The sequence below is a fragment of the Cyanistes caeruleus genome, chromosome 1 (genome assembly GCF_971803275.1).
Source record: "Cyanistes caeruleus chromosome 1, bCyaCae1.hap1.1, whole genome shotgun sequence".
Taxonomy (NCBI): domain Eukaryota; kingdom Metazoa; phylum Chordata; class Aves; order Passeriformes; family Paridae; genus Cyanistes; species Cyanistes caeruleus.
In genome coordinates this window covers 117,479,470-117,499,200 of record NC_141701.1, presented here as the reverse complement: position 1 = coordinate 117,499,200, position 19,731 = coordinate 117,479,470, and the positions used below count along the sequence as shown (strand labels likewise).

The 19,731-nt window shown below is 39.8% G+C and overlaps 1 protein-coding gene across 4 annotated transcripts in view; it reads left to right on the top strand.

Annotated features, from left to right (window-relative positions):
* Positions 1-13,139, top strand: part of GALNT15 (polypeptide N-acetylgalactosaminyltransferase 15) — a 30,046-nt gene extending 16,907 nt beyond the window's left edge. For 3 of the 4 annotated variants that reach the window (XM_023919190.2, XM_023919189.2, XM_023919191.2), the window contains exons 6-11: positions 343-460; positions 1,218-1,412; positions 6,091-6,222; positions 7,269-7,370; positions 8,170-8,310; positions 9,247-9,866. In XM_023919190.2, the coding sequence (XP_023774958.1) occupies positions 343-460; positions 1,218-1,412; positions 6,091-6,222; positions 7,269-7,370; positions 8,170-8,310; positions 9,247-9,393 (835 nt within the window). In that variant the 3' untranslated portion in view covers positions 9,394-9,866. Of the gene's footprint in view, positions 1-342; positions 461-1,217; positions 1,413-6,090; positions 6,223-7,268; positions 7,371-8,169; positions 8,311-9,246; positions 9,867-10,289 lie in introns of those variants that run through there. The other variant, XM_086852541.1, reaches the window with a different exon arrangement.
* The last annotated feature ends 6,592 nt before the right edge of the window (positions 13,140-19,731 follow it).

Here is a 19,731-nt window from a genome sequence, read left to right as displayed (position 1 = left end):
TGTAGGGAAAGCAAAAGAGTGATCATACACAGTTAAAAGAGATGTCTTAATCATGATCTGTTTGTCTCTTGTTTTGAATGTACATGTATGTGTAATGTTCCCCACTGTTCTGAGTCTTACTTGATAATTCAGCTCTGAGCTCCCTTCCTCAAGCAAAACCTTGAATTACACTCCAGCTGTTCTTTATTTTGGCTAGATAATCAAATTAGTTCATTCAAGCTTATACGGAATTATTGAATCATTTTGTAATACTCTCTCTATGGAAATGGTGGAATTTTTCACCCTCTGTGTAATTCTCATCCATAATTCAAGGTGTTCACTTCGAAACTGTTTTCCACACAGGAGTCCTGCAGTTGCTGGTGCAGTGGTGGCCATGGATCGACATTACTTCCAAAATACTGGAGCTTATGATTCTGACATGACCATGTGGGGAGCAGAAAACCTTGAACTATCTATTAGGGTAAGGACCTTAATTAAAACATCAAGCTGTGATAACTATTGCAATTTTAAGGAACCTGAGTGATAAAGCAAGAAGATATTTGTAAGAACAGTGCAGAACATGTTGTGTTATGGAGACTACAACCTTCCCTGCAGAAATCTATCCCCACGCTCCACAGCCTGTCAGGACTATACAAGAACATGCAGCTGCTGTGAGTTAGGAGCATTATGTCAGGAGAAGGAAGTTTTGCTTGCTATCACTATCTGCCTGAGGCCTGAGTCACTGCTTTTGGCACCCTCTGAAAGCTGCCTCTACTATTCTGGCATGTTAATATGCACCAAAGGGAGAGTAGGTTTATTTCTTTGCCAGCCTGTAGTTTTAATAGCAAATTGTTTATATTAAATCCTTTGCATTGATTTTTGCTAAATACAAAGAGTAACTGATATTGAAAACCAATGAAAGTTGCAGGCACAAAGGGCATAATGTTTTTATTGTACCAGACAAGGGAAGTTGTGCATCCAGATCTCTCCACTACTCTGCACTGTTTGTGAACAGAAAAACAAAAACAGGTAAATAGCCATACTGGGTCAATCAGAGGTTTGAATGCCCAGTATTTTCTCTGTGTCTGTGTGGAGCAATGTATGAAGAAGCATATAATAATGCTCTTGCTGTTTCCAGGATTTCCTGAAGCAGAGTCTAGAGTAAAGAAGCTTCTCCATTTCAGATAAAAGTAATCTAAATAAGGTAATCACTTTTTGTGCTTTCACTTGTGTTTCAGACTTGGCTCTGTGGTGGCTCTGTAGAAATTATCCCATGCTCCCGAGTTGGGCACGTCTATCGAAATCACTTCCCCCGTGCTTTCTCCTATGAAGAGGCCATTGTGAGGAACAAAATCCGAATAGCGGAGACCTGGCTGGGATCATTTAAAGAGAACTTCTACAAGCATGACACAGTAGCTTTCTTAATCAGCAAGGTAAAGACATCTGCAGAGGTTTGTTTCAGAGGTTTGTGTTGAGATAGGTGAAGGGAGAGGAATAGGAATGGGGCTGTCTGTACGCAGTCAGATGCAGGAGATAATCTTTTTATTAAAACTTCTGGTGAAAGATCAGGAAGGAGAGAGAGAAACTTGTGCCTAAGTTCAGCCTTGTGCTGAAGCTATCAAACTTTGTGGAGTATAACCTCTTCAAATGACTCCCCAACAAGCTGTGGTTTGTTTTTTCACTGATAGTACATGAAGGGTTGTGATGTATCTTAAGTGGAAGCCTGCAGCACTGTGTGCTCAAAGGACTGTCCTAGAGGGTTCATTCTTGGCTATTGAAGGTCTTCCTCATATGATTCCTGAGGATATTCAGTATTATTCACAGGTGAGTGGCAAGTTATAGTCCTGCCATATATATCCTGGAAGGCAACATATCTGAGTGGTGTAGTGACAAAAAAGGTGTGTTTTTTTCCCTGAACTGATGAACCAGAAGTAACTGAACTGAGAAAGTGAGATATCAACACACCACTATTTACAAGTTACATTTTCTTAGAAGCATGGCACAGACATCTGACTAGACATTCCTCCAGGAATTTGGATTCCCAGCAGCCTGTAAGCCAGGACAGGCTTGCAGGCAGGTGTGTGTAGCCCTGGCACACAGCTTCACTTGAACCAACTGCAGGTTACACAAAATCCAGTAACTACAGAATGGCCACACCCGGTTTTTAAGTACAGTCTCCATGGCAGATCAGGGGTGGTCAAGGAACTGTATATCCCTTGAATTACAAACAAGTAGATGTTTGTTTATTGGGAGTCTTGCAGCTGTGGGGAATGCTGTTGGTGTAGTTAATGTTGTTAATGTTGCTGCAGTTCTCAGAAATTCTCTGGCTCTGATACCTTTTCTTGTACTCATATTCTTTCTACAAGGCAGTGGACAAACTTGTGAGCAGTTTTGAATGAAAATGTATAATTTATCTTCCTGTTCATTTAACGATGCCATGTGTTTAAGGAGAAAAAGATTCCCTGAAAGCATTTAGGCAGAGCATGGGTAGGTGCTATGCGGTTTCCTATTCATATTTGCTCCTGTGTTTCATAGAATCATAGAATCAGAAAATGGTTTGGGTTGGAAAGGACCTTAAAGATCATCTCATTCGAACTCTTCTGCCATGCATGAGGATGCCATCCACTAGATCAGGTTGCTCAGGGCCCCATCCAGCCTGGCCTTGAGCTTCCAGGGATGAGGCATCTACAGCTTCTCTGGGCAACCAGTTACAATGCCTCACCACCCTCTGTGTAAAGAATTTCTTCCCAATAAATAATCTAGACCTGCTTTCTTTCAGTTTAAAACTACTGCTTCTTTTTGTAAGTCCCGTTTAGGTACTGGGAAGCTGCTCTAAATTCTCCCTGAAGCCTTTACTTCTATTCAGTTTCATCAACTGATCCTAAACTTGCCCTTCCCTTACAGGGGGAGGGGACTTCATTCCCCTTCTCCACTCAATCAGAAGATCAGGATCTTGAGCCTGACTGCCAGCAAAGACTGAGAAACACAACTCAGCCTTCTCCATATCAGTCACCGCCAGTTCACTCTTCTTGGTTATAAGCAGGGAGGGGGGTTACACTATCCTTGTCCTTTCTTTTCTGACCTATGTATTTATAGAATCCCTTCTTGTCATTCTTTGTGTCTCTTGCCAAGTGCTGTTCCAGCTTTGCCTTGGCTTTCCTGACCCCACCCCTACACATTCAAACCATATCCCTGAACTTTCCTCAGGTCACCTGTCATCACTTTCACTGTCTGTGCATTTCTCTCTTACTCCTCTGTTTGAGGAGCAGATCCTTGCTCAGCCATGCCAGTTTCTAGTCTGCCTTGCTCAATTTCCTACACACCGGGATAGAGAGCTCTTGCACTGTAGGAAAAGTGTCTTTAAAGAGTTTCCAGCTTAAGGACAGTTTCCCAGGGGATCTCCTTAAACAGCTGGAAGTTTGTTCTTGCACAGTTCAGGGTCCTGACTTTGCTCCTCACCAGGCTCACACTCCTTGAGATCACAAACTCAACAAAGGCTTGGTTGCTACAGCCCCAGGCTGCCACCTATCCTGATGCTTTAATGAGCTCATCTGCACTGGTGAGCACCACTGGCTCCAGTCATACATGTCCTGCATGCCTCAGTCATTCAGGGCTGGCCATCACCCAAGACAGCCAGATCCAGCAGGAGCTGCATCTTTCCATAGTGGGGAAAGGAACAGGACTGTATTGGCATGACTTCTCTCTTGTCACGTAGTCTGACCTCTTTATGTTCCACCAGTGGATCTGCCTCTCCAGTCAGCCTACTAATTGTAGAGCCTGGAACTATTATGTTTTCCTTTTTACTCTTATTTTCACATATTTCTAAAAGATCCGCCCTCCTTGTCTGTGTTGCAGGTTTGAACTCCACTGGCCAGGAGCTTTGTCAGTCAATTGACTCCCAAAGGGTTATAGCCACTAGACCAAACCTTTTCAAATGGGCAGTGAGGTCTTTAAATCATTTAATAATTCCCTGAAGGCTTTTTTTGTCAGCTCAGAAGCAATTTTCCCTATTAAAACCTACACTGACCAATGATACAGCTTCCTAGCTGTAAGCATGAGCTTTTGCCTGAGTTTATTCTAGCCAAAATACTTTTACTACTTCTGAGTATGATGCTCCCTCAAATTATCAATTTTATGATCTCTGTGTGCAGTGTACCATAACATAAATGGCCCTTTTTGTGTGTTCCTTTCTTTCACAGCCGATGTTTTCAGCCTGTCAGTGCAGTGGGATGTTATTCAAAAGGCACAAGCAAGCAAGGACATTATTGCCATTCAGCTGCAAAGGGCCCTGAGGGGATTTATTGTGCTGAGAGGGTGAGCAGAGCCACCTATGGGCCACTACAGAATTCTCTGTGAGCCTTCACCACCACCACTTCTCATTGCAGAAAACAACCAGTGACCCCCATTGAGATGGCTTTATAACCCATTTTGGTTTATGGTCAGAATCACATCTTGCACAGAATGCTTGTGGTGTGAGCATTAAACAGATGAATTAGGCTCTTTCCAGCTTTCTACTACTTCAGCCACCAGCTCTTCTGCTCCTTTTCTTGTGTGCTTTGCATATTTAATTTACAAGCACAGTTTCCTTTCAGATTGGTTTACAGGGACAATGACTTTCTTGACATTATTTACACCATTTGCAGCAAATGCACAAATGCAGACTGTAACTAGAAAATAAGATTTACTTCCATTGCCTTCCTCAGCCAAAGCAGAGTCTCATAAGAAACATGTCTTTTTAGGGGAAGCATTTTACTTCTCTCTTTCCCTTTTCCAGGAAAACCTCTAGAGGACAGGTTTGTGTGATGCAGAACTCCTAAACTTTGTTGTTATGCTTATGGAATCTAAGACTGACACTAAAGTATGAGGTTCTCTTTAACATACTGCAACTGTTAAGCTTTGCCTGTAGAGTTTCCAAGGGCTGGCAAACAGTGAGGTATGGAATGATTGATCCCTGCCTTTAGAGACTGAATCTCACCTTTTATCTCCAAGGCCTTCATTTGTTAGTGTTTTCCATGCTGCAAAGTCCTTTTCTTTTTTTCTTACGGATACAGAAAAATAGCTGGTCTGGGAAATAGTTATTTACAGGCAATTCTCTGCTTACATTACTAATTCTAATTTGTGACAAAGAAATCCAGACCAGTTTCCTGGAATCCCATCCCAAACTGCATTTTTAAAAGTAGAAACATGAAGATGGGAGATCTACTGCTGGCAAGAAAGAGGAGAGAGACTTTTAAGGGTCATTAGATGTTTTTAATATTTGGGCACTGAGAGACTTAGAAAAGCGTTTTGTGTGGTTTTGAAACCGAAGAATTAGACACATAAGTGCTTAGAGGTTTTGAGAACCCTATTAGTCATATTTAGTGCTAAATACCCTCAAATATTTAGACTGTCAGTCCTTTGCAGAACAGATGTCTGCAGCTGCACCAAGAGTTGAAAGCATTTGTCTTCTTTCATAATAGAGTTGCTACCAGGAAAGTTGAGAGCTGATATTGTGTATTTTTAATTCAAGAAAACAGAGAAATCATAGTTAAGGTTTTATGCATTTATAGCTGCAAAACACCTTTGTTCATCAGATTTAGTAACTGTAAGATAACAGACAATAGGTGGTAGACTACATTTTGGGCTAAATTCTGTCATCACTTATTCCCACTGATCATAAAGGACTGACAGTAACTGGGTAATTTGGGCCATTACAGGCAAAGAAACTGAGATTTTATCAGCAGGAAAAATTCTATATTAAATGGCAATCTAATACAATCCCACTGAATTTCAGTGCAACAACTATCAAACTTGATCCTGGACTTTTTAAAACAAAAATATGACAAAGACTGACTTATCTTGCAGTATAATAATAACTTTTATAGAGTAGCATTTTCACAATGCTACTTCTGAAACACTTCTGTCACAATGCCAGACTGTGGCTGTTTTGGTACAAAGTTTGAGGAAGGCTATAGCTGAATCTCCCTCTTTGCATATGTCATAAGAGATACATATCAGTATCTGTAACATTCAGGATAGAAAAGGTGGTAGAAATAATTCATTTCCACTCTTAGCATCTCTAACACAAATACACCAGGAACCTTGTTGCCCTTTCTCCCTTTCTCCATAAAGGCAGAGAAGCCAGACTGCAGTGAGCGCCTTCAGCTACAGAAGAGACTGGGCTGTAAAGATTTCCAGTGGTTTATATCAAATGTGTACCCTGAACTCTCCCAACCTGGAGACACACCAAGGTTCTCTGGCAAGGTAAGAGAAAACACACTATAAAGAATGATCTCTTTTTTTTGCATTGTTCAAAGACTCCAGTGTCACTTCCATGTCCTGAGCACTCAGTCCAAACAGGCAGTGCAACCAGGGTGGGAGGAGAAAGAAAAAGAGACAAAGAGCTGGCCCAAATTCTCATATAAATGTTGAAAACCAGCCAGGACCTGAAACCAGAGTGTCTGACTCAGTTCAGTGTCACAGCTCAGAGGATCCTAACCTTAGGTTCTTCAGGTGCCAATAGTAAAGGAAAAGAACTGTGTTGCTCATGCAGATGGCAGAAGTGACAGCAGCAAAGATATCTCTGTGCTGACCCATGTGCACAAAGAGAAAAAAAAAAGCATTTCTTCAGTCCTGCACTTCCCAAAGGACAGAAGTGATAGCAATAGCAGTTCCCTGGCTGACTGTGTACAGGACAAAATATTCTTAATGTCTGGTTTGTTTTTTTTTTTAAACAAATAGTTGATAACTATAATTCATTAAATATTAATTTATTCCTAGCAGCCTTACTGGAATGGAATTTCCCCCAACAAGGCAACAAGGTCTACTAATTAATTCACACTCAGCTATCTTTAGCCAGATTTTACTGTGTCCTTTTACTATTTTATGTGCTCTTTATTTTCAAAGTTAGCTTGAGAAAAGTGTAAGAACTGAGTGTGGATCTGTCACATTTCTTTTCTTCTGGAATATCTTGTGTTTTTTCTGACTACAGTGTTCTGTTGAAGTGTGATTTTCCACTAGTATAAACATTTTGATACCTTTCTTTTAATTATCACAATAGTTAAACCCAGAAGTGAATCTCTCTAATTTAAACAAAACTCACTGGGTAACAATGACCCTTGGAGAAACTCTGCCTTTTACATCACATTGATTTGCAAGATCAATATGCAAGATCAAGTCTGAAAGAAAAAAAATAGTTCCTGATTTATGAACAAAATCATATATTATAAAGGGATACAATCACAAAATGTTAGCTGAAGGATATTTTGTATCCAATTGCAATTTATTTCAGTATAAACCTTTACTTACAGCTTTACAATACCGGTGTTGGCTTCTGTGCAGATTACAGGCCTGGAAGAGCTACTGCAGAAGGCTCTATTGAACTCTCCCCTTGCAGTGACAGTGTAACCCAGGTAATTTATACTTCGAGTATATATAGGCACTGTGTCAGATCTGGGAGCCATGCAGAAGACAGACACTCCAACATGTACGTGGCTGGGTTGACACTAGTGGAAACACTGGCATGTTCAAACTTATCATGTGCTAAAGGCAACAATGCCCACTCTTCCACAGCTGAGTGCCACTCAAAAAATGCCAATGTCCCATGTGTCATTGAGGCAGATACCCACTCTTTGCTCCAGAAGACATTATTAAGTGCTTATTTGTTTAGTATATTTGGTAGTGTCTGGAGACCAGAAAGCTGGTGAGTAACAAACACATAACATTTCCAGAATATTGGGGGGGGGGGGGGGGGCGGGTGGCAGGGGGAGATGTGTTTCCCCACTAGTGACTAAATCTTAAGATTAATCACTAAACAGCCGTCTAAGGCAGGAGGTAAATTCATTTAGACTCCCTGGCTAGCACTGGTCTAGCTCAGGGTGAGCTGCAGGCACATTTCAAGCTGCAGCATGTGAAGACACTGTCAGAAACACCCTTCTGTTCAAATATTTATTAAACTGGAAAATTTTATGATAGGGTGGGTTTATGTTACATATAATCATAGTTCACAAAGCCTTTCCTTAGGTAAATAGTTATGCCAGGATTAGCTAGGAGGGGGGACTGCTTTGAAGGGTCAAGGCTGTTGGACCTCTGTCACTCACGTTTGGGTTGCATCTTAACAAACATGTACAGGAAATTGTCTTTAAAATTAGCATTTAAAAATGAACTGGGGTGTTCATCCATCATTGTTCAAACACATCCTCCCTTTCCCAGCACTTTGAATATAACAGCATGAAGGAAATCTGGCTTGGTTCTGCTCCGCTGCTTTGCTTTGACGTCAGACACGGGAAAGTTATCCCTCAAAACTGTACAAAGGAGACAGACAACAGCAACCAGCACTGGGATGTCCAGGAGGTCAGTAGTGGCTCTGCCATGGGAGAAAGGCTGATGGTGACTGTGGGATCACTGGGTGATTTCAGGATTTGTGTGTGAGGAAGGGATGAGGTACCTGAAGGGCAAATTTCACTTCTGTACCTTTTTCACACAGAAAAATTAGGATGCTTCTTGCCCACTAACACTGTCTATGTTGGTTTAGAAACAAAAACTACAGAAATCCTACCTAACATCCTATGTCTTTGTTTTACCTGTTTGTCTTACTGGCCTTACAGGAATAGAATCAGAATCAGTGGTTGTGAAAATAAGAGCAGGGCAAATCCTTTCTCATTTCTTTCAGACTGAGGAAGGGTTTGGAAATCCTGACCCCTCCCAAACGAGAGCCCTTTGTGGAGCTTTTAATGGGAAACATTAAATTTTCTCCTGCATTGTAAGAGAAGAGCAAACTTCCTGTTAAAGGAATTCACTGTTTTTCAGTGAACTTTGTACAGCAGAGCAGGAACTCCTCAACAAGACGGAAAAATGTCATGCTCTGGGACAGCCTGGGAAAATAGCAGTTACTGTAGTTGTAGGGATGCATCAATCCTCTGGAACAGTCCTACTATAATTTGGTTTGATTCCTAAGGCAAGCACTGGTCCTTATGAAATGTTGTTGCCTATAGTGCTGATGCTGGTGCTGATCAGAACCTGTAGCCATAGGAAAAAAGAGTGGTGGGAAAGAACTCTGCACCTACCACTCATGTTAGCTTCAAAAGGAACTATGAATATTCACCATGCTTTGGGCACAAAGCTAAATCCAGTCACTGTGTTTGGAGAATTGCTTAAAAAAACCCCTTTAACAACCAGTTATTACTGGTGATATATTGTATATAAATTTTCTGAATCATGGCCTAGCTTTTACTAGGAATCCCTTACTTTTAATTTGTTCTTTCTTTCCCTTCTTCTCTCATCTTGCAGAATGGAATGATTGTCCATGTCCTTTCTGGCAAATGCATAGAGGCACCAAAGAGTGAAGATGAGAAGGACTTGTTTCTGGGTGCATGTAACAAGAATGCAAATCAGGTGTGGCAATTTGAACGTTCCCATGGGCTACGTCAGAGGTGACTGACAAGTCTCTGCAGAGGTCAAGTCTCCGAAGTTCAACATTACTTCTGCTTGGGATTTAAGATGCATTTCCTGCAAGGACAAGAAAGACGTTTGTGTTTGCTGTAGCATGCAGTGAAGTCAGGAATGTCTCTTATTTAAAAGCCTGGCTCCTGGTTAATCCAGCTCTAGCTAAAATTTCTATTTATTCTGTGAAGCATGGAATAGAGACATTGTGAGAATCAATAAATTCTCAACTCTGCTATTGCAGAAGAGAGTTAAGTTTGCCCTTTGAAGGAAACATTGAAAATTGGCTGCCAGACAGCTTGTCTTCAGTATATGCTGTGAGTTCTGAAGATACAGGAAAAAATGTGAGATTTTTGAAACTGTAAGAGGAAGCCAGCCAAACCAGGACAGGAGTTTAGCCTTGTTTTACAGTGCCCTTGACTCATATAAAACAAAGTAGGTTTTGTATGTATAAAAGTAATAGATGTTTCCACTTGTAATGGCAAAAATTTTGTTTTCCAATTAGCCTGAGCCAAATTTCTACTCTCTGTGAGATTACATAGAACATAAATTAACACTTAATCAGGCACTAAATGCTCTAATTGACTTGGACTACTCACAGTCCTCGGCGTTTGGCACACCCTTCCTTAAATCCTTGTCCACAGTCTAATTTGGATGGGAGAATGAGACTGAAATATTAACAAATTTTTGTTGTTGTTTTAATTATGTTTAAGGACAGCTTGTCCGGAAACTTTTGTAGCAGTAAGGAGGGTAACAACTTCTCTGCTTATTTGGGAATAGAAAGAATCAGCAGCATCCATTTGTTTTTGTAAAGGCATGGGATGAGCTTACTATTATTATTATTATTCTTATTATTATTACTAGTATTATTATTATTATTATTGTTGCAGTAACAGAAGTGCTGGCTGAAAACAGCAAGTGAAGAGAAACAGCCAGTTTCAACTGTGGCTACCTAGGAAGAAAATACTGGTTTTCTTCCATTTGCTTGCAGCTTGAGTTAAGTCTTTCAAGCTGTCAGTTTTAGCCAAGAAGATTCTGCAGATTCTTGCTGTCCTGGGTCTCCAAAATTATCCTGAAAAGACCAAATTTTCTGAAGAAGCTTCTTCTGTAGAGCCTGCATTGCTGCTGACTTGCTGTCTTTCAAAGGAGTCAATGAGAGATGAGGTTCAGTAACAAGAATGCTCTCACATAGTATGAACTTAGCCAAACAAACTTCCACTTCAGTATCTCATTACGGTACTTTACTTTTTGAAGATAAAGTCAATAATGCTGACATCTTCCAAGAGCCTGCTAAGACAGAAGAACAAAGATTTGGAAGTCTTCCCACACCAACACCACATCTGATTTATAGTATAAATCAATCATAGTCCTATGCATGCATTAAAGAGGGGGACACCATTAATGAAACTCACTTAGGTTTTGAATTCTTTTCAAGAGACAGAGATTTATGGGTTTTTTTTAAATATACAGCACATTGTTCAAAAGGAAGGAGTAACAGATTATTCTGCTCAGAGCCTTCCAGTCACCTGCTCTCAGTAAATCATAAAAATTGGTATCAAGCATATAAAATTGGTTACAACAGAGGACATGAAGAGTATTCTCTGTGGTGTTGTCCAAAACATTTTCCAGTCTCTAACCCTCTGTCTACTTTAAGTGCTACAGATTCCACACTGTGTTCAGGCATCACTTCAATCATCTTGATTACCACTTATGCTTTCTTTGATAGCATCAGAATCTATTACTATTTCTGCTGTGTCACTTAAAATTTCCTTTGACATTCTGGAATATGCTTTAATTTTCAGCTAAGATGATGTTAGCAACCTTTTCCAGAACACAAAGTGATCTCTGACCACTGCCCAAATCTAGGGTGAGAAAAGAGAATTTTTTGAATTGCATAAAAGCTGAGTAAAATGCTGTTTTAATGACGTGTGATTCCTTTATTTTAAATTATGAGTATGCCAGAATTTTAAATTATGTATTATTTATTATATTTTGGACACTACACTGGGACCATAATTCCTTCAGAATTTAGGTAAATGTTAAAAAAATGTGTATAAAAATACAGTAATTGACCACAGGTGATATTTATCACAAAGAAGAATGAAAAGAGTTTTGGTTTAGAGAGGAAATGTTTGGAATTTCAGAGACATGGACATCTTCATTTATACTACTTCTTAATATAGTGATAAAAACCTAGAAAATAAGGTTTTCTGTAGATACATGTACAATAGAAAAATATGTTACCTAATAACTCTTTGAAAAATAAAATGAAAATCTATGGCACAGTACCATTCAGAAAATAATTGTTAATGCACTTGTTTCACTTAGTAATGGAGTAACTGTGTGTTTGGTTTCCAAGGGAACTAAATTCCAGAGCATGGGCCAGAAGGGAGCTACAAGGTGGTCTAGGAGGTCTCTGTAGCGAGGCAGCCAGGGGACACGGATTGTGGAGCATGCTTCCCTCTAATATAAACATAACTTACTACACACAAATTAAAAAACCGAAGGGAAACCATCTATCCCTGGTTTTCCTATTTTCCTTCCCATATGGCTTTTAAATAGATTGGTGGTTGTACCAATACTGTTTCCTCATTGTGGTCATTTAGACTTTGCCCCTGTGGTTACATCCATCAGCTAAACTCTTCTCCTCATGGAACTGGGTGCAAAAAAGAGTGCCAGCTAAGCTTGCTGGTATGTTTTTCTCATTTTTACCCATCTTTCATGCAATACTAGCACACAATGATACTTTGAGCACCACAAAACATGGAATTATTTTCAATTCTTTATTTAGACAAGGTCAACATTTCAGATTCCACTAATTCCCATGACAGGAGAGAAACATAAGGACAAAATGTTTCATGTAAGAATGAAGCAGTTTAAACTTTGAAGGCCTCCAAAGCAGAGCTTCAGGCAAGAGCAAAGGAATTCCAGCATAACACAAATAAATATCTTATAGTGTAACTCCACCTGTTTCTTTGAATTTCGCAACCCAAGCACAGTGAGTGCTTTGAGCCAAACCCACCCATGAAGCTGAGCTAAAATGTCAGATTCAAGAACAGGTCACCTTTTGGTTGACAGCGCTTACTAAAAAGCCTAGTTTACTCCTCTCCCAGCTCATGGTAAATGGAAGAAAATAAAGATTTGAAATATTATTCAAAGTACTTTTAAACTGAGCCCCAGCTGATGCCGTTGGTGTTGGTCATAGGCTGGAGTTTGTCCTGATATGTGAGGTGTCACCACTGGCACAGAGAAACAACGGCAGCATTTCTCTCCATGTGTTAATTTGAAGTCTAAACAGGGAAGGAAGGTTTATCAACCTTCATGCTAAATCCTGTAGCACAGAAATGTTGAGGGTATCTCTCAGCCCATGTGTAAGTGCTTCCAGGTCCTGCCTTGAAGATGTTCATTTAGCTGTAATACTGTCTGCTGATTAAAATGCAATAGCTTCAATTTCTGATATCCCCAGGAAAGAATGGAGCTATGTTCAGGCATCCTAGACAGGAACAGTAACAACCTAGGTTTCCATAACAGTTAGAAGGTTACATGTGAGTGAGAGCTTTTAGATTCTGAATTTGTATCTCATTTTATCTCAAGCAGTTTGATTCAAACTGCAAACATATTGGAAGAGAGTACAAAAAGGAGTGTTTTGCAAATAGGTAACATGTTTTTAAGCTCATGTTTTTAAGCTATGCAAACTGCACGTGTCTGCCCTGAATAAAGTGTATTGGTGCACAGAGAAACATATTTTTATTTCCTTCATTGAGTTATGATTTGTTAATGCCTTATTTTTCTCATGCTGCAGCACAGCTGGTCTGCAAAAAACCCATCAGAAACCATCCAGTGGCAATACCCTCATTCAGCCATCAGACATCATAAGACAGTCTTACAGAAAATTACAGGACTTGCCCCTATCAGCATCTTAGAGGGGGTTTGATTTTGCAGACCTTTGCCATCATTTCCACTGGTTTCATTGGAATGGTCAGAATAAGAACTCCAAATGCAGAGTCTCTGGGAAGCATGAATTCCAGCACACCCCTCAGGCAGCTCACAGCTGCTTATTCACCAGGTGGTTTGGAAGGATGTTTTGGAAAAACAGTCTGGCTACATGACTTGGAATAGCAGCCATAGTGGTTTTGCTATCTTTCTTGCTGCTAATTATTTTTTTATTTTTTTTTAATTATCTATCACTCTTGGGGATGATTATGCTTTAGACACATGGAACAGGATTCACCTCTGTTAACTGGGGCCACCTGAACAGTAGTCACAACTGAGGTAGTTGTCTAAGTTCCTCCTACTGGTGAGCAGAGAACATTTCCAGATGTAACCAGTGACAAGTATTTAACCAACATGTGTAAATCACTAGCTTGCTTTCTCTACTGATTAGAGAGGCGTTCTTGATTAATTTAGATGTCATGTATAAATTTTAAACTGGAGTTAAGTGGAAGGAAAATAATCCTAAAGGGTACCCAGGCTAAAATCCCTTCCAGGAGCCCAGCTTCAATGCCCAGCTCTTCCAATTCCCCCAGGGTCTGGCTTTAGGCACAGAGATGAAGGCCAAGAACAAACGTGCTATCATCTGCAGTTTCCTCAAATGAGTTAAATCCAACAGCACACTTTTCCAAGATAGCTTCTTTGTTCCCAGACTGAGAGACCACACTGTGTAGGATGCTTTGTTAAAGAATGATCTAGTCCCAAAGGAGTAAGAATTTAAATTTTCAGAAGTGTCTCTATAATACTTTGAAGATGTTAACTCTAATATTAATAATAAATCTTCTGTATCTTTCTGCTGACTAGGCTGGAAAGCTGCAGCAGAATTTTCACAACATATACACATACAGATACAGGTTCCAGGATTGTTTGCAAGCTTGAACCTAAGTTACAGACAGACCAGTCTGAGGGCTGAATGCACTACTCAGTTTCTAAGTAGCTGCACAATGACCTTTCTTAGAGTCTATGGCCTTTGCTAATACTATCGTGATATTTATTTACACCAATGGTAATGTTGTGTTATAAATTGAGAAAAAAGTGAAAGTAATTAACTTTTCTAAAATTAGCATATTATAAAAATACTAAATATATTTTTAAATATCTAATCTATTTTGTGGAATTACTCAAAAGATTGCTCCTGCATTTATTAGTCCCTCAGTCTTACAGACTGATAACAAATAATCTAATAATGTCACTTACATTGTTACAGGCATAAATGAGTTTTAAAGGATTACTTCACAGCATTTTATTCACTTTTTATTATGCTATTAGGTGAAAACTGGTTTTTTTACAATCTCTTTTTTATTGCTTAATGTAATAATTACACAAAAAAATTAACTGCAGGTCTGAAAGAAAATCAACTGGTACTTCGATGTATCAGGAGTTCAAGGTGGAGAACATCAGATATGTTGAGTACAAGCCCTTGGGAGGCTGCTTCTGTAAATCACCCTTTATACATCTAGTTTGGGATTACTGAACAAACCAAAAGTGGTCAAAAGCCATAGCCAAATCAAAATGTTTGATGCAAACATGTCACACCGAGACAACAGGTCATTGTATTAGTGTCGTCTTCTTTTGCTTTCCCTCCTGTTAGCACACACTTTGCCTGCTTAGAAATCAAGAGCCAAGCAGTGAACAGAGTTTAATAATCAAAATATTTCAAGTGGGCAGACATGTAGGATTTATCATGTCAATAAAAAATAAGTCTTGCAGTAAATTTCACATTGGACAAGTTGTCTTATAAACCCCTGGCTTTCTGTTGTCTTACCTAGTTTGTGTATGCGTCATACTCATCAAAAACTTACCATCTGTGGTGGCAAGAGCTGTCTTCACTTACAAATCAGTCAAAAAACCACAGAGCCAGGAAGACTACTTAGTCTGGCTGAGCACTGATGCTCCCTGAGCCCATGCAGTCCTGCTGATGGATCCCTGGCTGCCACAGCAAGCTCCCAGACAATGGTGAGAGCCACTTCTTCAGGGCAGTTTGCTGTTGATTCCTTTACTTGCAGAAGCAAAGGAAGCATTAATTTCCTAGTGCAGCAACCTGCGGTCAGTCTGTGGTGTCTGCATAGATTCGCACACGCACAAGCCCAGGAGCAGAGCCTGGTGCTGACGCTAAGGAAATAACTTTGAGTTTGGCGTTTTGGCTCCAGCTCCTGCTGTTGGAACAACCTTCTGTGTGCAGCCCGTGACAGAACTCTTAAGATTCTCTAGTGCCAAGAACAACTCTTAAACCAGTGATGAGAGGAAAGGGTGAAACAAAATAGGTCTTGACACGGGAAAAGAACTTGATAAGCAAAATAAGAACAATGAGACCATAATTTGCTAATTACACAATGTCTGTCTTTTCTATAAAACATACAATTTTGGCAGTTTCATTCAAGATTAGATGTAACATGATGCTCAGACTTGGCAGATAGTGGTGATTCCATTTTGAGGAGTTTCCAAGCTTTCTGAATTTGGTTTCAGTGTGGAACAAGACCCCCACCATTTCCTTTGCTCTCTGGAACAGAGCTGGAATAGATGAGAGAGGTCCCCAAGTCAGGTTATCCATGGCAAGGTGCTGGGCTCTGCTTCCTTGTCACCCATCGTAAGAAAGAACCTTTCCTCTGGGCTGTCTTGCTTTCAATATGCTGGCAAAATTTCAATGAAAAATTGTTTGTTTTTTTGCTGCTAGCCCTTGTGAACATGTCTACAACAATTACATGCCAGCAAAGACTGCAGACTCAGCAAAATGAGGAAAATCAATATTTGATTTTTAATGGAGAGAAAGAATAAAGAGGCAGATGGGAAAAGGAGAATTTAATTTCAGTTCCCAGCTACCTCCATCAATTTCTTTCTATGGCACTGGAGCACTGCAGAACAACCCAACTGGGCTACTACAATAACAGAAGCCTCAGGTTTCTGTTGCAACTACTGGTTCCTAATGACATGCCTGTCAGGGAAAGGCTTTTTTACATTTTCATGTGTAGAACTGAATATATTTGCTTCCTAAAGTGGAAGCAATGAAAATGAGAATGAGGATGCCTCATGAAATGACTGTCAACCTCAGCAGCAGAACTGAACCCAGTACATAAACAATTGACAATCTCTGATTGGAGTTCAAAGTTAGGCCACTTTGTTTACCAGAAGATGTTGCTGTGTTTAGTAGCAACTAATTGCAGAAAGGGTTTTGAAGTTTGTGATGTAATTTTTTTTAAAAAACTCAGTCCTAGGCCTCTGTAGCAGTGTCAGATTCATTGCAGTTGATGTGTTGATTTAAATAAAGTCACAGCTATTCGCAGAAACAGCTTACATAAAAATGTCCATTTTCAAATATCCTTCGTTTTTACTTAGAATTAGTTACTGTATTAGAGGGAAAAGCACGAAAACATGATTCAAAGGGCAAGAAACCTAAAAAAAGCAATGTAGATGTCTATAACTACCTGAAAGACTCCAGATCATAAAGTGACCTTATGAATTTCAGAAACTTGGTGATTTTTGAGCACACTGGATTTAAAGACAGCATGCCAAGGTAGAGAAATGTGACTTCTAAACTTTTGGGTCCAATTCTGATGCCTTTCCTTCATTAACATTAACACAAATACATGCTGTCCTCCACAATGAAGGCTTCAGGGACCACACACTCAGGTCCAGCTTGTGAAAATCTTCTAGTCCCAAATTAATAGGTATGTTTTGTCTCCATTCTTTATTGCTTTTAGGACCTCTAGTGGCAAAAAAAAAAGGCTTTTGTAGAGATCATCTGGAAAGCAATAGTATGGTCATGAACTCCAGCCAGTAAGAACTGAATGTGAAAATGGCATTTAATTAAAATACTGGATTTTCTCCAGAAAGAATTATCTCACCTTCTTTCTCTTTATATACAGCATATTGCAAAAAGAATAAACTGAAACATACCTTGTGAAGGAAATTATGCTTTTGTGCTAACCAAGGAACATCATGGTATGCTGATTTTTAAAAAAAAGCACTCCCTTCCAGCACCCCAAAAAACATCCTACTATTCTTCTGTGCACAAGTGTCCAAATACAGGGCTCCTACTGCCTAACTCAATGGAAGACTGAAGTCGGCTAGGAAAATGTCCAAGACATAAAATACATTCATAGCTACCGGTGACTGTTATTTCATGCATGTCAGTAATCTTTTTAGCAAACCCTCAATTACTGATATTTCATTATGGGGTTTCAAGGTGACTCTGGATGACAGGTAAAAACACAAATTTTCTGCTTCTCAGTAGGAAGTCTGATAAACATTGGAAATGTACTGCACACCATGAAAACCTGTCCCTCCAGATAACTCCCATTTTCACTCTTGACAACAAAAAAATGTTGGGTTTTGTCTGAACCCTTTGCCAGATCATTGCAGCTGTGCCAGTACTGTTAAAACCCATCACCTTTGTGGATCTAGGATTTGTATCTCTAAACAAAAGAGCATATTAAGCTGCAAAAAGGGAAAGACAAATTTATACCCGCTCCTATACTGTCTCATCAGTGCAACTCTATTATTAAAAATGTTTAAAACACACCTGCAAAATAAATAGCAAAATTAGTAAACCCCCTACATGTGGAAAAAGTCTACAGCCATCAAGAACACAGGACAGCCATATGCTTTCTTTTTTCTTGGTTTTGGCAATAGAAAGACAGTCCTAATGGATAACACAGGAGAGCAAGTACCAGCAGAAGAGACAAGATGGTGGAGGTATTTCTCAGACAGTGAGAATGTGCAGGTGGTCATTTGTTCCACCGAGACCAAGATTTCTCTTTTTCTGCCTGGACATGTCAGAAAAATGTACAAATCTGTAACTGAGGTTTTGTCCCTGCCCTGTTTAAGAGGCTCATCTCATTTACTATGGACAGTCTTGGAATTGTCATTTCTTGGCAGTCATGAGCAATGAATTACAATATGCTACATCTGGGGCAAAATGCTGGAAAGAATCTGCACGGTAAAGATCTGGAAAGAATGAGAAAAGAAAGTAAACAGTATTTCATTTTGATAAAACACATTCGAGAACTTTAAAATATGACAGCTCAGTAAGAAAGTAGACTAAAAACGGAGTCATTTCAGACTTTCTGAAAAGGATATTTCAGGTGTGGATGTAGCTCCAGGTGTGGATTTAGCTCCTCAAATCTCACTAAGGTCTTTTGCTCCCAAGTCAGTGTTGGGCAACTGCCCAGGAACATCAAGAACGTGTGTAACACAGCAGGGGAGTGTTCAGGTGCACCCAGTGGTGCACATCACAGCTGACCTCAAGAAGCAAGGTCACCTTATAGTGACAGAGGCTAATTCTAACCAGGTATCTTACATCTGAAGGGTATTGTAATAGAGATTATACAGCTGCTGAATTAAGTAAATGAATAGAAATAATTCAACTGTAATGTAAAGTAAAAAAGAAAAGATAAAATAAGGTTCATTATGCACTGAGTAACATCACCTGAAAAATTAAGTTCTGAAGAACCAAAACTACTCAAGGTTGGTGTCAAGTGCCAGCCTGGGTGGCAAGATAGTGCAGGGTGAGAAATACTGTGAGACTTTATATTGACTTCTGCAGAATTAAACTAATCATTTCATAAATGCTGAAATGCTTCACTTAACACACTGGGACCAAACTGATTTTTACGAATATAAAATTGCTTCCCCTCTCTTCTACCTATTTTTCAGTTCTGCAAGAGATAAAAAACAAACAAAACGGGAGCTGTATCTGACCAAGAGCAGTCACAGAATGTGTCTTGAGGCATTTCAAATATGGCTCTGGTGAGGACAATGTCACACTCTTAGAAATCAGGGTTTTGTCTGTGCTTCTGCCTCTCCCTGAGCCATTAACAGCCTCAGATGTGAATGACACTGAAATGCACTTGCTCAGTCTGGATTTTTGGCTGACACAGTGAAGCAGCAGTAAGACTGAGGCTGCAACATTTATGAGAGAGAGTCATGAAGGGCAGAAAACCCAGAAATGTATTATTTACTGCACATGTTCTTTATTCTCTCCTCATGGGTAATTCATTTGAATTCTGCTCTTCTGTTGGGTGAAGTGAATCTGAAGTAACATCCATGAAGCAGCCTGTGTTACTCCAGTTTACACGGCTGTACAGGATGGCAGGATCTACCTCGGAGCATTTTATATTAGCTGTGTCTCAGAGGGTGCGCTATGCCTAGGGCTCAGAATATTCCCAGCCAGTTTAATTTTCACAAGCTGCCCTTGCAAGGCAAGCTGCAAATGTATTTACAGACCTAGCACAATAATTTCTTACTCCTCAGGTTGGTTAACCTGTAAGAAATGAATCTGTTTCTTCAGACTTCTATTTTTGCAGGTGCCTCTGCTATAAAGGCCTCAGCCGTACAAAAGTGAAC